The following is a 20,351-nucleotide window of genomic DNA, read 5'->3' as shown; positions in this document are numbered from 1 at the left end:
AGATGCAAGAGCATATAGAGGCTGGGGAAGTGGACTCTCTGACCACCAAAATGAAGAAATGGAAAAAGAGAAGGACAGGAGGAAGTAGCTCATACAAGGAAGGTGGAAAGGTTACAAAAGGATGGAAAAAGGGCAGAATATAAAAGGGAAGTGGAGGAGCGATTGGGTAAATATGGATTGGAGCAGATGGGGGACGTGGAAGGTGTGTGCAAGATATTCACAGAAGAAATCTATGCAGCATGTGAGGTGGTGTGTGGGGTGAAGAGAAGACGAAAAGGGGTGCAGGGAACAGCATGGTGGAATGAAGAGGTGAGAGAGGCTGTGGCACAAAAGAAGAAAGCATATATTGAGTGGATAAGAAACAGGGGCGTGGAAGAAGTTGAGAGACGGAAGAGAGAGTTGTATGTAGAGAGGAAGTGAGAGGTGAAAAGATTAGCAGGAGTACGAAGAGAGTGCATTAGGAATTTGGAAGGAACTTGAGTGTAAAGTGGAGGGAATGTAAAAAAATGTTCTGGAAAGAGATAAGAAGAGTTAGACAGGGTGCCAAAGAAGTTAGTCGGGGAGTGAAATATAAAAATGGTAGATTATCAGTGGAAAGGGAGAAAAAGTGAGCAGATGGAGAGAACACTTTAACGAAATGTTGAACATAGAGAATGAAGGTAATGCGGTATAAGTGGCTGGGGAATGGCTGAGAGACGGAGGGATGTGAGAAGAGAAGAAGAAATCAGTAGGATGGAAGTTGTGGAAATGATGAAGAAAGTTCAAATGGGGAAAGCCTCATGAAATGATGGAGTAAGTGGTGACATGCTGAAGCATGGGGGAGAGATTGTAGTAGAATGGGTGTGGAAGATATGCAGATTGGCCTGGGAGGAAGGATGAGTCCCGGATGATTGGAAGTCAAGTATAATTATTCCCCTGTACAAAGGAAAAAGGGGAAAAAGAAGTATGTGGTAATCATGAGGGCATTTGTCTTCTTAGAGTAATAGGAAAAGCATATGGTAGGATACTTACTGACAGAGTTAGGGAAATAACAGAGGAATTAGTTGGAGAAGAAAGGGGGGTTTTAGGAAAGGAAGAGGTTGTTTAGGTCATATATTCATTCTTTGATCTTTAGTGAAAAAGTTTCTAGAGAAGGGAAAGAAGTTGTATGCGGCCTTCATGGATTTGGAGAAAGCATATGACAGAGTGAATAGACAAGGACTGTGGTAAGTATTAAGAATATATGGAGTAGATTGTAAGTTGTTGAATGCCACCTCCCTTTCACTCTCCGCAGTCAACAACAAATCATCAGCATACAACATCTCCCACGGAAGTCCATTTCAGAAGTCACGTGCGAGGGCTTCAAGTACCATGATAAACACCAAGGGACTCAAAACTGACCCCTGATGCACACCAACATTCACGGAAAACTCATCACTCAAATCTCCATTCACTCTTACCCGGGTGCGAGCACTCACATACATGGCCATAACCTCCCTAACCAGCCACTCCTCCATCCCAAGCTTTCTCATTGCCCACTTCACCACCTCTCTAGGGACTCTGTCAAAGGCCTTCTCCAAATCAACAAAAACAAAGTACAGTTCCCCTTTCTTTCCTCTATATTTTTGCTGATGCTGTCGAACAATGAATATGGCATCAGTGGTGCATAAACCCAAATTGCATCTCATCAATATTCACTCCTCTAATCATACCTTCTTGAACTCTCTCCATTACCTTCATTATCTGATTTAAAAGATTTATACCTCTATAATTTCCTCTTTCCAGGGCATCACCCTTCTCCTTGTACACATTTACAATTACACTCTTCAACCAATCATCTGGGACAACACACTCATATATAATCATACTTGTCAGGTCAGTGACTAACCTCACTCCTATATCTCCTGAGGCCTTCAACATATTAGCAGTCAACCCAGACACACCTGCTGTCTTCCCTACCTGCATCCTGCCTATTGTCTCACTCACAGTAGCAACGTCAATCAAACTCCAAGGGCCAAGCACTACTGTAGATCTGCTGGCTCCAAACCTTCCCTGTCCCAGTCAAACTCCTCAAATAACAACCGGCTATAATGCTCTCTCCATGCATCTTTAATATCCTCACTGTTCACCACTACCGTACCCTTCCTTCACCATTCTTCACACACTGCACACCTATAATATCTCTTCATCTGATTTACCACCCTAAAATATATAGTAGCTTAGAAGACCCTTAAGTTAAATATACTTAAGATTATTTTTCCAAAGATACAGAGCTAACTTACCATAAATCGTGAGTGATTCTGACGAATGATCAGTTACCTACTGAATCACGGCTCAGGATTTACTCACCGATATCCATGAGTAAAACTGTCCCTCCATATGGCAACTCACCGATGGGTCCGTTCTCCTGCACCAGACCAAACATGGTTGTGTTGGGGAAGACGGGTGGGTTGTCGTTGACGTCCTTCACTCTGATGGTGACCTCCGTCTCGGCTACGTGTACCAGCGATCCACCAAGGCCATGCAAGCCCCGACCTGCCCCAGCCTGACGTCCACCCTCGGGCTCAGTTACGTTGCCTCCACATAAGTCACGTTGTTCATCCCCCACCCACTCCCTGAAGATCCTCGCTTCCTCCCCATCCTGATCTTCCGATGCCCATTTCATAAAGTTTTTCGCTTCCTCCTCATTCTTGTTCTCCTCCACACTCTCGCTAAATCTCCTTTTTCCTTCACCTGACCTCCTGGCCCTCTGGCCCCTCGGGTTGGCCTCAACACCATACTCCAGCTGGGTGGCCTCTTTGTTCACACTTGCTATGGCCTGGCCACGGAGGACTCCATCTGGGCTCTTAGTTGCGAGCTTACTGTGTTGATTTTCTCTTCCAGTGTATGTTTCATTTCTTGTTAATAACACGTGCTTCCTTTTAGTCCAGCCGTATCTCTTCCTCATGCCATACACACCATATGATTTCCTTCCACTGTTTGCACTGAACACAAAGTCACGCGCTGTTCTTCTCTGTTGCCTAGTGTTATGGTGTGTAGTGGTGGTGTTTGTGGCCTTGGCCTTGTTAGCCAGGTAGCGTTGCATGGCCTGGCGGCTCCACAGCGCCTGCCCGTCCCTCACCTGCACCCGCACCTTCCACACCGCCTTACCTCGCGGCGGGTCGCGATCCAGCGCCTGCAGGGAAAAGCAAAGGGCACATCTTGAAATAAGTACTATATGTTTCACATTGACTGAAGTGGAAAGAGGAAGAAACTAAATGAACTTTGGATAGGACTAAACACAGTAAAGATAAATGGACAAGGCTAATTACATAAAGAATCTAAAACAAAACAAAATCTTATCAGTGTGTAATGGAGGCTGTGCTCGCATTTTCGATGAATGCCAGAAATGATATGAAAAGCCACTTATGCAAGAGGTGGCAATCTTGATGAAACTTGGGATGGGGATGCTTCCTAATGTACACGAAATTTGACGAAATGTTAAAATACTGGCGAGAGACTGTAGTCGCCTGGTTGCAGTTTTTAAAATATCATAGGAACAAGAAAGGGTGCTTTATAACAGAAAGGAAGATAAAATTATATCGTTATATAATAGGAAGGAGAGGATAGAAGAAAGTATGTAAATTACAGTGGTACTAATCTGTTCAGTGCAGTAGGGGAATGTGTGTGAAAGAATGATGACTGATGAAGAGACTAGCCAAGAGGAGAAAGGGGTGAGGCTGGCAATGGGTAAGGATGTGTGGACCTTATTTTTTTTCTCTTTTTAGGAATGAGTTATTACAGTATATAAGCATGAGCAGGAAGCTACATGTAACATCCATGAATCTATTAGAGACTTATAACAGGATAAAAAAAAAAAAAAGGTATATGCTTTGTGAAAAGGAATAAGAATCTATGCAGCAAGTAGCAGACTGCCGAATGCCATAAATAATGCACACAATGGAGCAAAGGCAATAATAAATGATAATGGAAAGTTTACTGAGAAATGCGATCTAAGGTTAGGTCTGATATGGAGGTGTGCGATGTCTCCTTGTTGCTGGATCTGTGTATTGATGAAGTAATATGGAAAGTAAGGGAGAGGGTAGTGGGCACAGGGGAGGGAAGGAGGTGATGCACCTCGAATCTTAAAAAGGGGAGGAAGAATTTAATACCATTCTATATGTAGGTGATGCTGGCAATGAGGAATGAATGTTGAAGACCTTGCTTTGTAAATTTAGGAGGGTGCAAAGGCAGAGAAATTTCAAAATAAATGCGAGAAAAAGCAGTCATTATGTCATTTATGACAGAGGCACTGATAACTAGAGATATTCTGTAAACTGAACGGTTCAGTGATAAGTGTGTGATGGAGACTGATAACCCTGGAAGTCTATTTAAAAGAGGAAGTCTGATAGAGTGACCAGGTAATTAAAGCAATCCCTCTTCAACAGTATGTTGGTGACAATGCTGAATTGCGGATGTGAAAAGTGAACAATGATACTGACAAGAGCCTTGACTGAGAACAGTAAAAATGCTTTCTTAACCTAAAGAGAGCATGTGGAGGGACGTAAACAGATAGATGGACTAAAAAACATTATACAGATGGAAGTAACAGATTTAGTTAGGAAAAAGTACTGTGAGTGCCTCAACATATGGAAAGAATGAAGAATGCATAGCTCACAAAGAAAAGTGTATGAAAGCAATTCTGATGGGAGAATGAAGAGAGACACACTAAGTACTAAATGAAAAAAATGCAGTGGAAGACTGTTTAAAGGATGACGGGCAGAGAAGTAAGAGATAACTGAGGCATTACGGAATCTGGTACCTGACATCTTACAGTTAAATATTCTATTTCAACTTACTCTGAGCTGGATGAGTTCGCCTGTGAGTGAGTTGATGGTAAAGAATGCATCGCCAGGGGCATACCCGTCCACACCGTCACCTCGCACCGTGTACAGCAGCCCGTGGTGGTCCGTGAAGTCTTGGTCCTCCGCCACCACCTGAGAGCAGACAGGCGGGGCACTTCACATCAGGTATTGAAGCAGGTTATTCAAGGATCTGGACTTCCAAAGAAAGCTATTCATGGCTTTACACCGCATTCTCGGAGTTAGTGATGGCTTCACACTGGATTCTCTGAAAGTTATTCTCAGTGAGGAAGGGATATCAAACAGTACCAAGCATGGAACTGAAGTGTTTATCTTATCAGACGCGTGAAGATTCGCAAATGCAAGGATCAAAGGATTCAAAGAGGCTCTTCACTGTGAGAGGCAACGGTAAAAAACTATAAAGTTTAATGAGTTGGAGTGAGTCATTCCTCATAAACACTGGATTTTGTGTGTGTGTGTGTGTGTGTGTGTGTGTGTGTGTGTGTGTGTGTGTGTGTGTGTGTGTGTGTGTGTGTGTGTGTGTGTGTGTGTGTGTGTGTGCGTGTGTGTGTGTGTGTGTGTGTGTGTGTGTGTGTGTGTGTGTGTGTGTGTGTGTGTGTGTGTGTGTGTGTGTGTGTGTGTGTGTGTGTGTGTGTGTGTGTGAATAGGAAAATTAATGACACTGACAGCAGAAGTTGTGACATTAACATTATATATGAAGTGGCACTTACCAGAATCATAGGTGATACTGATATAATACAGGGGATGACTAAAAATATCTGATGACATTAATAAAAATTACCCCTGGTATCATAATATAATACACAAAAATGATGACACTGATACAAGCACCCAACAGAAAAACAAAAAATGGTGACACTGATACAAATACCACGGGTAACTAACAATGATGACACTGATACAAACACCACGGGTAACTAACAATGACGACACTGATACAAACACCACGGGTAACTAACAATGATAACACTGGTACAAACACCACGGGTAACTAACAATGATGACACTGATACAAACACCACGGGTAACTAACAATGATGACACTGATACAAACACCACGGGTAACTAACAATGATAACACTGATACAAACACCACGGGTAACTAACAATGATGACACTGATACAAACACCACGGGTAACTAACAATGATAACACTGATACAAACACCACGGGTAACTAACAACGATAACACTGATACAAACACCACGGGTAACTAACAATGATAACACTGATACAAACACCACGGGTAACTAACAATGATAACACTGATACAAACACCACGGGTAACTAACAATGATAACACTGGTACAAACACCACGGGTAACTAACAATGATAACACTGATACAAACACCACGGGTATCTAACAATGATAACACTGGTACAAACACCACGGGTAACTAACAATGATAACACTGATACAAACACCACGGGTAACTAACAACGACGACTACCAACACCAGCATATCTAACAACGATAACACTGATACAACCACCCAGCGTAACTACCATAAACGTTATGGTGTACAGGCAGAATTAACCTCCTTACATGGGCAAGCACACGAACGCAAGTGGGTAAGTTATTAGGTAAATGAAAAGCTGGCAATGACGGGGATCAAAGAGACGACTGGGAAACCTGACCGTGCCAGGCTCTGACAGGAGACACCAAGCGGCAGTAATTACAAGGCGAGATTGTGGGTCAGCCCTATTACCGCAAGACCAATGCTCTTCAATTTTTTTTTTTTTTTTTTTCAAGTTCCTGGGCGCTATGTTTGAAGTGATTTTATGCCACGCGTAGCTTCAGGAGCGTTTCTTCTCTGCTCCAGATTTCGGAGTTTCGTGGAGAAGGTCTAGAACAAGATACCTAAATACTCCGTCAGACACACTGGGTCAAAGGTGAGGCTGGGTTACTGAGATGCATGGTGAGTTGACTGTGAGACTGGATAGGAGTGCATGACGGTGTAATTCACCGGGTCGGTCAGGATCACTCGATGGTCGTGATCGTCAGCTTTTACCCTCCCGGAAGGGAGCTGAGAGCTCATATAGTCCGATCTAAGGGCAAGGCTGTGACCTTCACACACGCACACACCCATCCCCTTGCTCAAGGGGGACAGTAACCACCCACTTCGTCAGTGAAACTTTTCGCAACCTGAGCGAGGCGCGAACTCCCGTCTACCAGATGGCAAGCGAGAACGTTACCACTGCACCAGCGAGCGGTGTGTGTGTGTGTGTGTGAGAGAGAGAGAGAGAGAGAGAGAGAGAGAGAGAGAGAGAGAGAGAGAGAGAGAGAGAGAGAGAGAGAGAGAGGGGGGGTTAAAGCTTCACACACAGAATTCAGTACAAAGCATCACAGGTAAGAACACTGTTTGTAAGGTGTGGGGAGGTGTACTGGGCATGGGGGAGGAAGTAAACGGCTCTGGATGGCTTGTGAAGACGTGCATAACATCGTCCAGCTGAGAGACAAGCATAATATTGGAGTCCGAGGCAAGAAATAAACCTCATCTCCCTATAAAATAAAACTAGCGTCCCTGTACAATATTCATAAATCGCCGAATCAACAGAGGGAAAAATGATCACAGAATCCTGGAAATCTATCTATCTGTCTATCTATTGCCAGACGCCTCAATCCCGTTTGGGGTGGCCACAAACAAATCGCCTCCAAGTCGCCCTGTCCCCCGCCATTTCACTGCCCTGCTCCCAACTCACACCCCCCTCTCTCATATACCTCTCCACCCCATCCCGCCATCTCATCCTCGGCCTCCCCCTCCCTCTTCCCCCCTCCACCTCACTCACATACACTCTCTTCGTCAGTCTTTCACCCTCCATCCTCTCCATATGGCCAAAATAAATCTGTAAAAAAATACTGGTGTTCCTGTACGGTATTCACAAATCGCCGATGCAACAGAGGAAAGAAAATCACGGAATCATGAAACTTAATTCTTAAAAATAATACTAGTATTCCCGTACAATATCCACAAAATCCGAATGAAAGAAACTCAGGGAATAATGGAAAATAATACTATTCGTAGTTTTCCTGTACAATATTCACAAATAACTAAATCAACAGAGGGGGAAAAGCTCACGGAAACCTGAGAATAAATACGTAAATGTAATACCACCGGTAGTGTTCCTGTACAATATTCATTAATCGCCGAATCAACAGAGGAGAAAATCACGGAATCATGAGAGTTCGTAAAAATAATCCTAGTGTTCCTGTACGATATTGACAAATCACCGAATCATAAGAGGGAAAAACCTCACGGAATCAGGAAAATAAATTCGTACACAAAAATGCCTGGCACATCAGCGTGGAAATCGTGAAAGGCGCCCCTGGACTAGAAATGTAGAATGAAAGAGTCGGCGGCGGCGGTAAAGGGATTTGTGACAGTCAGGTATTACGACCGAGGGACTGAATTTATAAACTCTCTTACGCTTAACCTGTCCTTCCTGAACTCTCCTACGCTTAACCTGTCTTTCCTAAACTTTCCTGCGCTTAACCTGTCCTTCTTAAACTCTCCTACGCTTAACCTGTCCTTCCTGAACTCTCCTACGCTTAACCTGTCCTTCCTAAACTCTCCTACGCTTAACCTGTCCTTCCTAAACACTCCTACGCTTAACCTGTCCTTCCTAAACTCTCCTATGCTTAACCTGTCCTTCCTAAACTCTCCTATGCTTAACCTGTCCTTCCTAAACTCTCCTAAGCTTAACCTGTCGTTCTTGAACCCTCCTACGCTTAACCTGTGTATAAGATGGCTTGTAAAGATGCATGACTTCACTCACACACACGCCATACACTTCACAGCCAAACCACATTGAGTATATATTACATAGGGGATAAACGAAAAATAAAATGGTATGATAATCCTTAAGTGTTATCGTAGGAACTAATTAGGGACGTTAGTATTCAGCCAAATTAGACTGAATATTGAGCAAAAAAAAAAAAGTGATTTGATAAAAGTTAAATGTTATAAAAAACTTGTACACCTTATGAATGGGTCAAGATCCTTTATATACACGATTTTGAGTCCGTTCAAAAAACCTAGAGTTAGACGAGGCCAAGTGAGCGAGTACCAGGTGGGTGCATGGCTGACCTGCACTCCCTTCACTTTAACTTGGCCTAAAATTGCCAACGCTCCAACTTTCATGCTGAACGGTATCAAGGGAGCAACAATAGAGTATGGTGCTAGTAACCAAGAAGTGTTGTGGAAAGGATTTAGGGACGAAGCACAGTCTTATTCTATGACTGAAATGGTGCTAGTAATGAAGATGTGCTGTGAAATGAAGGTAGGGACTTAGCTATGCCTTATTCTGCCACTGAGCTATTACCAAAATAACACTAAAATACGGTGCTAGTAACAAAGAAGTGCAGAAGTAAGCATGTACGACCCATGCACTGTCTTATTCTGCCACTGCAATAAGGGAAACAAGTTGCAAAAAGACGACAAAACCGGCCACTGAGCTGTGTAAAGAATAAAACAAGATTAGGGTGCTAGTAAAGAGGAAGTCCTGTGGGAAGGATGTGGGGATGTCGTATATTTATTCTTTCATTAACAGCAAGATATTAATACTAGCACACAGTGCTAGTGACGAAGAAATGCTGTGGAAAGAATGAGACGTCGTAACTTAGTCCTACTGTGTCACTGACCACCTACGAGAGATTTAAAACAAGAATAAGGTGCTAGCAATGATGAAGTGCTGTGGAAGGAATGAGCAGCCATATACTGTCTTAATCTGCCACTGAGGTACATGGAATAAGCTGCAAATGGACGAAACCCTCCGCCAAGTTAAGATGAATGAACTGTAGAAATGAGTGGTACAGATCAAGGTCTGAGAATTTTAACTGAAGAATACAGTGCTAGCAACGAAGAAGTGCTGTGAAAGGGGTGTGGTGAACTGAGTGGGTTAGTTTGAGGTCTGGGGGGCCGGCTGCAAAATCATTTAACTCCTCCTGATAGACAGCGTCATTTCCACATTACTATTGCTCTCCAGACAATTTCATTTAGCTGAGGAAGACTTCTGATCTGCAGGACTGTAGGTGTTAGATAAAGCATTCAGACGATTTCATTCAGTTTTTGGATAGACTCTTAGAACGATAGGTTAGAATCATCTATCGCTAACCCGTTCCTTGATAAGTATCCTTGCTAAAATTTAAAAAAATCGCCTGTAGGTAGCAAAAATAAAGGGGAGTCGTGGCTGAGTTGGTTTGGGTCTTGGAGCGTTGTGTGTAGAGACGATTAACGCCGGTGATCACCAGGAAGTAATTTTTGTTTTCAGGTTTTCCATCTCCGGACGAGTTTTTAGTCTTTCGAACTTAACTTGAGTAAAATCGTCAGAAGGTAGGAAGAATGTAATAAAGGGAAGACTGCTATGTTTGGGAGCAAAAGGTAAACGAGCATGAGAGACGCAGCCAAATGAGCGGGTTCAAGGTGGGTGTGTTTGGGTTTAGGGGAATGAGTGATAGTTCCATCTGTATCATCAACTCCGGGTCATTTTTGGGGGCAGTATATTCTTGCTGTCACCGCGCAATTTTATTCAGCTCTGTGATAGACCTTTTGAACTAAAGGGCATAGTACGGATTTTAGTAACTACTTTACTAGGCTCCAGGAGGCCAGATGCAGATCCTGTTATTCCGTAAGAGTCATATTTTATCCACATGTCACAGGAGAATTTGTAACATCTCTGTCATGGCAATTTATTCTGCACATTACACCTCAACATCCTCCTGTATGTTACTGATGCCAGTGATGTTAATATTAAGATGACACAGTTGGCAGAAGAGAGAATAATAATGTGTAATATACAAAATACACTGCAACAGGTGTTACAAAGCCACTCACGCTACCTACAAAACTTCCAAGGATATCGTTGCTATTCATGTACTGCCAATTATAGCTGATTTTATTACGATCACACTTGCTTCCCAAGCGGAAGTGCTGTTTTGATTGAGGCGCGCCCACGAGTGTGTGTGTGTGTGTGTGTGTGTGTGTGTGTGTGTGTGTGTGTGTGTGTGTGTGTGTGTGTGTGTGTGTGTGTGTGTGTGTGTGTGTGTGTGAACAAACTAATGCGGAAGTGCTGTTTTGACTGAGGTGCGCGCACGTGTGTGTGTGTGTGTGTGTGTGTGTGTGTGTGTGTGTGTGTGTGTGTGTGTGTGTGTGTGTGTGTGTGTGTTCAAAGTTACAAAGATAAACAGACCACACGTCTCTTCGTTTCTAGGGGGGCCAGGCCGAAATATCAACAGAAAGAAATAATTTATTTTAACTAGAAAGCAGTCACAGAGTACATACTTGGGTTTCAACACCAATAATATTTATGATCAACTGCGTAATTCCTCGTTCCTACCTGACGGCTTCTTTTAGGCCCCACATAATTAGTTAATTCTACTATATTAGTATGCCCTGTTACACAGAATCAGGGAGTGCAGTCTCCACCAACATCTATAAAATTATTTGCTTATTCCTGCATCCAGTGCCGGATCCACTTTAAAATCTCATATAGATAGATAGATAGATAGATAGATAGATATAAATATAGATATAGATACAGATAGATAGATAGATAGACAGATATCATCATCATCACCATCATCAGCCATAACTGCTGAACAAAGGCCTTCCCCAACCTTATCCACGAATTCCTTGACTGAGCCAATCTTTGCCACGTTTTCCCAACAAATTTCTCAATCTCATCTCTCCATCTCGTGTCTGGCCTTTTTCTGCTACGCTTACAATCTCTTGGTGTCCAGTCAGTCAGCCTCTTGCTCCATCGGTTATCCCTTATTCTTGTTATATGGCTTGACAACCTCCATTTCTGTTCTTTTATAACTTCTATAATATCTTTGACTTTAGTCTGCTCTTTTCCTGTCTCGTAAAGATATTCCCAACATTGACCTTTCCATTGCTCTCTGAGAACGATTTAATTTATTTACCATTGATTTTATCAGTTTCCAAGTCTCACAATCATACGTCATAGCTGGAATTACACATTCGTTGTATACTTTTCGCTTCATACAAACTGGCAAGCTACCTGTACTTTTCATAATGTCTCTATGTTTACCGAAAGCTTTCCATCCAATTGTAATGCGTCTATTTATTTCGCTATCATGATCTTTCGTTAATTTTAGTATTTGTCCCAAGTAGTTGTACTCCTCAACTTCTTCAAGAATTTCATCGCTTATTCTGATGACGCTCTTTGGTGTTTGTGGATTAAACATTAGTTTTACTCTGGTACCACCCTGGGGAGTAAGGGAGTTCAAAGGATACTCCCCAAGTATCCCTGCTTGTCGTACGAGGCGACTAAAATGGTTGATCGTGGGTTACTGCCCCACTCCGTAAAAAGAACTAGTTAAACAAGCGAATAAAGTGCCTCGGACCAGGACGGACCATACGTTGACGACTAAGGAATGGATAAAGGACATTCTAAGGGTGGGGATGTGAGAGGAGTGAATGATGAAGTGAAAGAGAGAGAGATTGTTCAGGTGCTTGAGGATGCAAGAGTGGATATATGTGGATTGACTGAAACTAAATGGAAAGGTGAAAGGGTGAGAGAATGGGAATATGGTGTAGGTTTATGTGCGGGAGTCAATGAGAATGAGAGGGCAAGAGAGAGAGTATGTCTGATGATAAGCAAGAACTGGAAGGAGAATATAAGAGAGTATGGAACAGTGGGTGCAAGGATTGTATGGGTGAGGATGAAAGTAGGTATACAAGCGTGGGCAATTGTATGTGTGTATGCTCCGACAGAGGACCGAGTGGCAAGAGTGAAAGATGAGTTTTGGGCGAGAGTAGAAGCATGTATGGACAAATCTGAGAGGAGCGAGAGGGTGCTTTTGATTGGAGACATGAATGGCAAAGTTGGGAATGTACGAGTGGATGGAGTGGTTGGTCAGTGGGGTGTGCCAGCTGAAGTAGATGGGAATGGTAGTGCTTTGGTGGACATCTGTGCTGGTATGGAGTTGGCAATAGCCAACACCTACTTTCGGCATAAGATGATCCACCGGTATACATGGAGAATAATGAGGAGGATGGATGGTGATCTTGTTGGACGAAAGGCAATGATAGACTACGTGTGTGGATGAGCGAATGAGAAGACAAGTGTTGGATGCAAGAGTGTGGAGAGGGTGGGGGGAATGGAGTCTCGGACCATCACCTAGAGATGGCTAAGGTAAAGGTGCAAAGAAAGTGGCTGAGGAGACAAAGGGGAAGACAGGAGGAAACAACTCCTGTGAGAAGAGTGGAGATTTTGCAAGATAGTGAGAAAGTGGCAGAGTATAAGAGCACAGTGGAAGAAAGATTGGGAAGGTATGAGCTAGAGCAGATGGAAGAGGTGGAAGACGTATGTAAGATATTTACGGAAGAGATAGGCGCAGAGTGTGAGGTGGTTTGTGGAGTGAGGAGGAGATGCAAGGGTGTGCAAGGGACAGCATGGTGGAATGATGAGGTGAAACGAGCTGTGGAACAAAAGAAGAAGGCATATAGTGAATGGTTAGCGAGTGGAGGTGGGGAAAAGATGAGAGAGAGAAGAGAGAGGTATATGTGAGCAGGAGAAGGGAGGTGAAGAGACTGGTGAAAGAGAGTAAGAAGAAAAGTGAATGATGAGTTTGGGAGAAATCTGAGTGTGAAATGGAGGGAGAGTAAGAAATTGTTTTGGAAGGAGGTAAAGAAAGTAAGGCAGTGTGAAAGGGGAAATAGTAGGGGAGTGAAAGATAGGAATAACAGATTGTTGGTGGAGAAGAGAGAGAAATTGAGGAGATGAAAGGAGCACTTTGAGGATTTGTCGAATGTAGAGAGTGAGAGCAGTGCGAGTATAAGTGGTTGGGGAATGCTGGGAGAAGAAGAGATGAGAGGAGGGAGGAAGAGATCAGTAGGGCGGAAGTAGTGGAAGCAATGAAGGAGATCAAGTTGGGAAAGGCCCCAGGAATTGATGGAGTGTGTAGGGAAATGCTGAGGTATGGGGGTGAGATTGTTGTGGAGTGAGTGGATATGGAAGTTGTGTAGATTGGCTTGGAAAGAGGGAAGGGTTCCAGAGGACTGGAAATCAGGTATAATTGTTCCTTTATACAAAGGAAAAGGGGAGAGAGAAGTATGTGGTAACCATAGGGGTATTTGCCTTCTTAGTGTGACTGGTAAAATATATGGTAAAATACTCATTGACAGGGTTAGGCATATGACAGTGGAGCTAGTTGGAGAAGAACAAGGGGGATTTAGGAAAGGAAGAGGGTGTGTAGATCAGATATTTGTTCTAAGATGTTTGTGAAGAAATATCTAGAAAAGGGAAAGAAAGTGTATGCTGCCTTCATGGACTTGGAGAAAGCTTATGACAGAATAGATAGGCAAGGTATGTGGAAGGTATTAAGGATATATGGAGTGGAGGGGAAATTGTTGAGTGCTGTGAAGAGTATGTACGAAGGAGCTAGGGCTACGGTGTGAGTGGATGGTGAGCTGAGTGAGTTCTTTGATCTCAATGTAGGACTGAAACAGGGTTGTTTGATGTCTCCATGGCTGTTTAATATATACATGGATGGGGTTGTAAAGGAGGTGCAAGGTAGGGCAGTGGATGTGGGGGTGGCTCTAATGAATGAGGGTGAGATTTGGAAGATTTCGGTGTTGCTGTTTGCTGATGATACAGTGTTGTTGAATGAAGATGAACGGGGGTTGCAAGGTTTAGTGAATGAATTTGGGACAGTGTGTAGGAGGAGGAAGCTGAAAGTTAATGTAAACATGAGTAAAGTTATGGTGTTTGAGAGGAATGAAGCCACAGAATGTACAATGAGGTTGGATGGTGAGGATATGGAGAAAGTGAGTGCAATCAAGTACTTGGGTAGTGTGATGAGTAAGGATGGAACTTTGGGGGATGAAGTGCGTGAAAGGGTACAACAGGGAAGGAAGGTTGTTGGTTCACTGAAAGCAGTGATGAGAAATAAGGAGGTGAGTATGGATGTTAAGAAGTCACTGCATGATAGTATTGTGATCCCTACCCTGACGTTTGGAAGCGAGGCGTGGACCTTGCAAGAGGGGAACAAGTCAAGAGTGAGAGCAGTGGAAATGAACTACTTGAGAGGAGCATGTGGAGTGACATGGACAGGTTGACGAATGAAGCAGTGAAGGAACGTTGTGGGGTAGATGTGGATGTGGTTGAGAAGATTAGGAGAAATACACTGAGGTGGTTTGGACATGTGAAGAGAATGGAGAACGAAAGACTGCCTAAGAGGGTGTATGTAGGTGAGGTGGAGGGAGGGAGAGGGAGGGGTAGACCGAGGATGAGGTGGAGGGATGGAGTTGAGAGGAATATGAGGGAGGGGGGGGGTGAGTTGGGGGAAGGGTAGTCAAATGGTGGGTGACAGAGCGACTTGGAGGCGTTTTGTCTGTGGCCACCCTTTGCGGGATTAGGGCGTCGGGCTATACATAGATAGATAGATAGACATCTTCAGTCCTACTTTCAGACTTTCTCTGCTCAGATCATTTAACATTTCTTGCAATGCCTCCGCTGTTTCTGAGATTAGGACAATGTCATCTGCAAATCTTAAATGGTTTAGCTTTTCTCCGTCAATGTTCACTCCTTTGTTTTCCCAGTCTAGCTTTCTGAAAAAAATTCTAGGCATGCTGTAAATAATTTTGGTGAAATTGTATCTCCCTGACGCACGCCCTTCTCAATCTTAATTTTCTCTGAGTCCTTATGTAATTTAACTGTAGCAGTTCCCTCTTTATATATGTTTTCGAGCAGTTTTACAATGTTCTCATTCACTCCTTGTTCTCGCAATGAATTTATAATTGCAATATGCTCCACTGAATCAAAAGCCTTCTCGTAATCAGTAAAACCTGAGCACAGTGGTTAATTATACAGTATTCTGTAGTTTTCTCAATTAGCTGATTCACTGAATGTAGATGATCGGTGGTTGAATACCCGCTTCGGAATCCTGCCTGTTCACAAGGTTGGTTTTCCTCCAAAATTGTTGTTATTCTGTTCGTAAGGACTTTAGTGAAGAGTTTGTAAATGACTGATAATAAGCTAATGGGTCGATAGTTACTAAGATCTTTCGTGTCACCTTTTTTGTAGAGTAAAATAACTATTACATTACACCATGTTTTGGGAATTTTCTTGTTTTATACAGTGGGTAAATAAGTGAGCAAGCCTATTTTGTACTTCTGCATCCAACAGTAAATCTGTTACTATTCCATCTTCTCCCGGACCCTTCCCTCTTTTCATATTTTTTGAGAGAATCATCTGGTGTTACCTTAGGTATTTCACTTGTGTCAACTGAAAAGTTAGTTGTTGGTACTATGCATACAGTTCTCTGTTAAATTCTTCAACTCTCTTCACCATCTTATCTCTGCATCTAATGATTTCACCGTTTTTGTCTTTTAGTGACGTCATTTGTTGCTTTCCTAGTGTCATTTTACTTCAGACCTGTTTCAAACTTTTTCCATTTTTGATGGTTTCTTTGATCTGATCCATGTTTCTCTTTCTTTTTTTCTTCTCTTTGTCTTTTGTTGATAAACTTATCTAATTCCGCTCGTTCTATTTCGTCTTTCTTTGTTTTTACTTTCATTTCCATTCGTTTTCTCATAGCTCGAGTGTCTTTTCTGAATATTTCTTGGTTTTGGTTGTATTAGGTTTTCCTACTACCTCCGCTGATTCTCTTAGCACTTGTGTCAGTCTGTCATTCAGCTCATCAATGTCACATTCAGCATTACTTAAAGCCTGAAATCTGTTCCTTATTTCCAACTGAAAGGCTGATTTGTTTTCATTGACTTTTACTGGGCATATCTTTTTATCTTTAATCATCTTCTTTCTTTCACTTCTGAAATTGAATCTGGCTGTGCAACCCACCATTCTATGATCACTACCTATATTTACTTTGTTGATAACTGTGACATTTGTGATCGTGTTATTCTTATCTGCTATAATGAAGTCGATTTCATTCTTTGTTTCTCCATTTGGGCTTCTCCAGGTCCACTTTCTCCTTGTTCTTTTGTGGAAGAATGTGTTCATTATTCTCATGTTAAACATTTCAGAAAAGTTTACCAGCATTTCGCCTCTTTCATTCCTTTCTCCCACTCCAAATTTTCCCATACATGCTTTTTCTATATTTCGACTTTCCAACTTTTGCAATGAAGTCTCCCATAAGTATAGTATATGTTGTCTTTTCTTCTTCCATAATCTGGGAGATGTCATCATAGAATGTTTCTATTTCTTCACCTGGGCTTTGAGAAGTTGGTGCATATACTTGTATTAGTTTCAGGGTATATTATATATATATATATATATATATATATATATATATATATATATATATAATTCACGCCACACAGACTTTACATAATCCCTGGCAGGCTCGGGTACCTCACGCCTTCTCGTCAGCGTTCCATCCGCTTCCACAGTTCTGGTGCTGAGGCTCGAAGCGGGTGGGGCAAAAATTGAGAGACTGTGGTGGCCAGTGAGGGAAAGGTGAGCAAGGCAGGGGAGAAGATGAGAACAAAGGCAACAGGAAGACAACAAGGATGGGAAATCTGAGCTGAAAGAACAGACATGGAATGTGTGAGAATGCGAATCCCGGCAAGAGAATAATGGCGAAATAACAGTGAAGCGCAGGGAAAAGTTGGTATGTGAGACAGACTAAAGTGCTGATGTGTGGAGACCGGAAGATCCGGGTTGGGAATATAAAGAACAGAAGTCAGAGACTGAACGAGAGAGTAGAAGCAAGTGAACAGAGTCGAGAGAAAAGAGTGAAGAGCGAGGATAGAAGAAGACATATGTGTGAAAACTGGAAGATCATGAATGTGAATACAGAGAGCAGATGTGAAAGACAGAGTGAGTGAACAAAAGCGGGGAAGTCAAGAGCTCATGGGGAAGCGGCATTATGACGCTGGATAATAAGTGTTGGGAAAAGAAAACACAGGTGAAAGATGAAATGGAAGAACATTAGTTAAAGGAGAGTCAGAAGGACAGAGAGATGACGCATGAGGTCAGTGGAGATTGGAAGATCAGTACTGTAGTAAGAGAACAGTTATGAAGGAAGAGTGGAGAGAAATATATAAAGAGTGGACTGAAGAAACAGAAAAAGATACGAAAGATAAAAGTATATACACAAAAACTAGAAGAAAGGTAAAATGAGAGTGATAAGGCAGATGCACAGATACTAGATTATCAGTGTTAGAAAGAGAGCGAACAGAGATGAAAGAGAATATGGGAGAACAACAGTACGAGAGGAGTGTACAGAATGTTAAGAGAATAAAGCTGGACTGAGAGAACAGGAGAATGGACGCAAGAGGATGAAGGGAAGAGGAGAGAGATGTGAGGACAACGATGGAAGCACAGACGGGAGGACAAGAGACAGCATAGAGTGTCTCTGGCTACGTACTGCAGAGAGGGACATATTAAGACGTGCGGTGAGGTGTGGTGTGGTGTGGTGCGGTGTGGTGTGGTGTGGTGTGGTGTGGTGTGGTGTTGTGTGGTGTGGTGCGGTGTGGTGTGGTGTGGTGCGGTGTGGTGCGGTGTGGTGTGGTGTGGTGTGGTGTGGTGGTCGGCTTTTGGAATCCCGTTAGCCTCCTCCAGAGGCACAGGGACGTGAAGCTTATTAGGAATATCAAGGTGAACGCGCCACGAGGACGCTGGGTTTATGTGTGCTGATGAATAATATACGATTATATGTCATTAACTGATTACTATGCTTTTAATTTTTGCCATGGTGACTCTTAGTTTGCAGATCCGTATGTGAAAATTAAAAGATAATCATACAGTATACACGAATATTATCAGAGAATTTGAGTATTTTGTGCGAGGTATGAAAAGAAAGGGATAATTCGGAGTTCATCTGAAAACAGAAATCTTAAGGCAGATTTAGGAAAGCTTCGAGAACATTATGCTCAAGATATGTAAAGGTAGATATCTGAGTGAGACGGCCACCAGGCATGAGAGAATATACAGCACATGGTAGTAATGACCGAAAGTTACTTATATAACCACAAAAGGGCAGGACAGAGAATAGAGTTTGAAAGGTAAAACAATGAGAGTACCGTTTATGTACAATAAATAAACCATAAGGATAGTATCAGTACACTTAAACAGAGGGGGATCTCATGTTGACGAGTGATAGCTGTTTGGTGAAGAACACACAGATGTGATGGTGAGTCAATGCTGAGTTACTGAAGCAGCTATATCGTCAGCAAGCCAAAACTTCTGGTTTACTGATGCAGCTATATAACTAACGCCAAAACTAAGATCAGCAAAGTCTTCAAAGGGGTTCTGGAGTTCTTGATCATTTCAACGTTATTAATTAAACTGTATTTCGCGTGGTAATCAATAGAGTTCTTTGTCGAAGTTGTATACTGCCACTCCTTCGAATGACTGGTGTAAGTAACTAGAGAATTTGTCTACAGTCCCAAACGCGAATTCGATTCCCACATAAACTCATCCTCCCACACAACACCAAACCAAGGGCGATAACGGACGGGCCCTGAAGTTCCAGCATTTTCGTACTTGATCCATATGCAGCAAACTTTTCATTATCAAATATCAAATTTGTTTAAAAAGTCAGCATCTTTCACACACTCACCGACAGGTCATCCGGACATCCCCGCTAATACCAATCCTGAGAGGACAGCCTTGTTACATGTATATGTGGATGGTCGGTAGTAGCTCCCAAGTGCTCTCTCTCTCTCTCTCTCTCTCACCATGCTAAGGGTCACACATTGGATCCCACCCAGGGGAATTTGCTGGGCGGTAGGCAGGGCAACCAATAACAGAGGGGTAAGCTTCAATACAGCCCTCCACACAGCAGCGTGCCAGCCGCTCAAAAGGGATGTGCAAGGCAGAATATTATATGCAAATATACAGCAGAGTCCAGATGTCCTGCCCTATAGGAAAAGTATTTGTAATTCACCTACTGTAACGTTATCATCCACTGTTTTTTGTTGTCACTTCAATATATTGTACTTTTTCTCCTCTTGACAAACTGACTACAAAATATGCCCCAAACACAAACAAGTCATGACACTTTATAAGTAAGGGGTCATTCACGACATAAGGCTTACATGCCTCCCTCAACAAAGCAGTGCCAACAACGTCTACTAAGATTATAGCAGCGACATGGTTATTTAAAAATAATACATTTTAGACACACTTGGAGAGGTATTTGAAAAGGTGAGACAAATCTACACACCTAAGAAACGATAACAAAGCATGAAAGTCAAATATGGTTTGAAAAAAAAAAAGAAAGAATGCTTATAAAGTATGTAAGTTGGACACTACATACACTCACATACATATAAAAATATATGTATATGTTTATCTATCTACGTATGTACAGTATGTACGTAATGCGTATACATACATATATATATATATATATATATATATATATATACAATCCTACATTGCCCCATGAGGAGCGTAGAAGCCCGGGGCTAAGCAGTTGGTCCCGGCATTTAAGATGAGAGTGACCAGCCTCACTCATCCCTGAGTGGCATTACATGAGCAATCAACCCCAAACTTCCCTTGGATATAAATCTTCACCG

The 20,351-nt window shown here is 42.5% G+C and overlaps 1 protein-coding gene across 1 annotated transcript in view; it reads right to left on the bottom strand.

Moving 5' to 3' along the window:
* The window catches only part of LOC145399244 (putative neural-cadherin 2), a 135,049-nt gene that overhangs the window by 61,705 nt on the left and 52,993 nt on the right, over positions 1-20,351 (bottom strand). The window contains exons 5-6 of the mRNA XM_080271932.1: positions 4,818-4,955; positions 2,371-3,154 (exon numbers count right to left, since the gene is read on the bottom strand). Coding sequence (XP_080128058.1) covers positions 2,371-3,154; positions 4,818-4,955 — 922 coding nt within the window. The remainder of the gene's footprint in view (positions 1-2,370; positions 3,155-4,817; positions 4,956-20,351) is intronic.

Source organism: Coenobita brevimanus, chromosome 48 (assembly GCF_032717465.1).
Source record: "Coenobita brevimanus isolate Jiangsu-jjx chromosome 48, ASM3271746v2, whole genome shotgun sequence".
In the NCBI taxonomy this organism is placed as follows: domain Eukaryota; kingdom Metazoa; phylum Arthropoda; class Malacostraca; order Decapoda; family Coenobitidae; genus Coenobita; species Coenobita brevimanus.
This window is presented reverse-complemented; position numbering and strand designations above follow the sequence as displayed.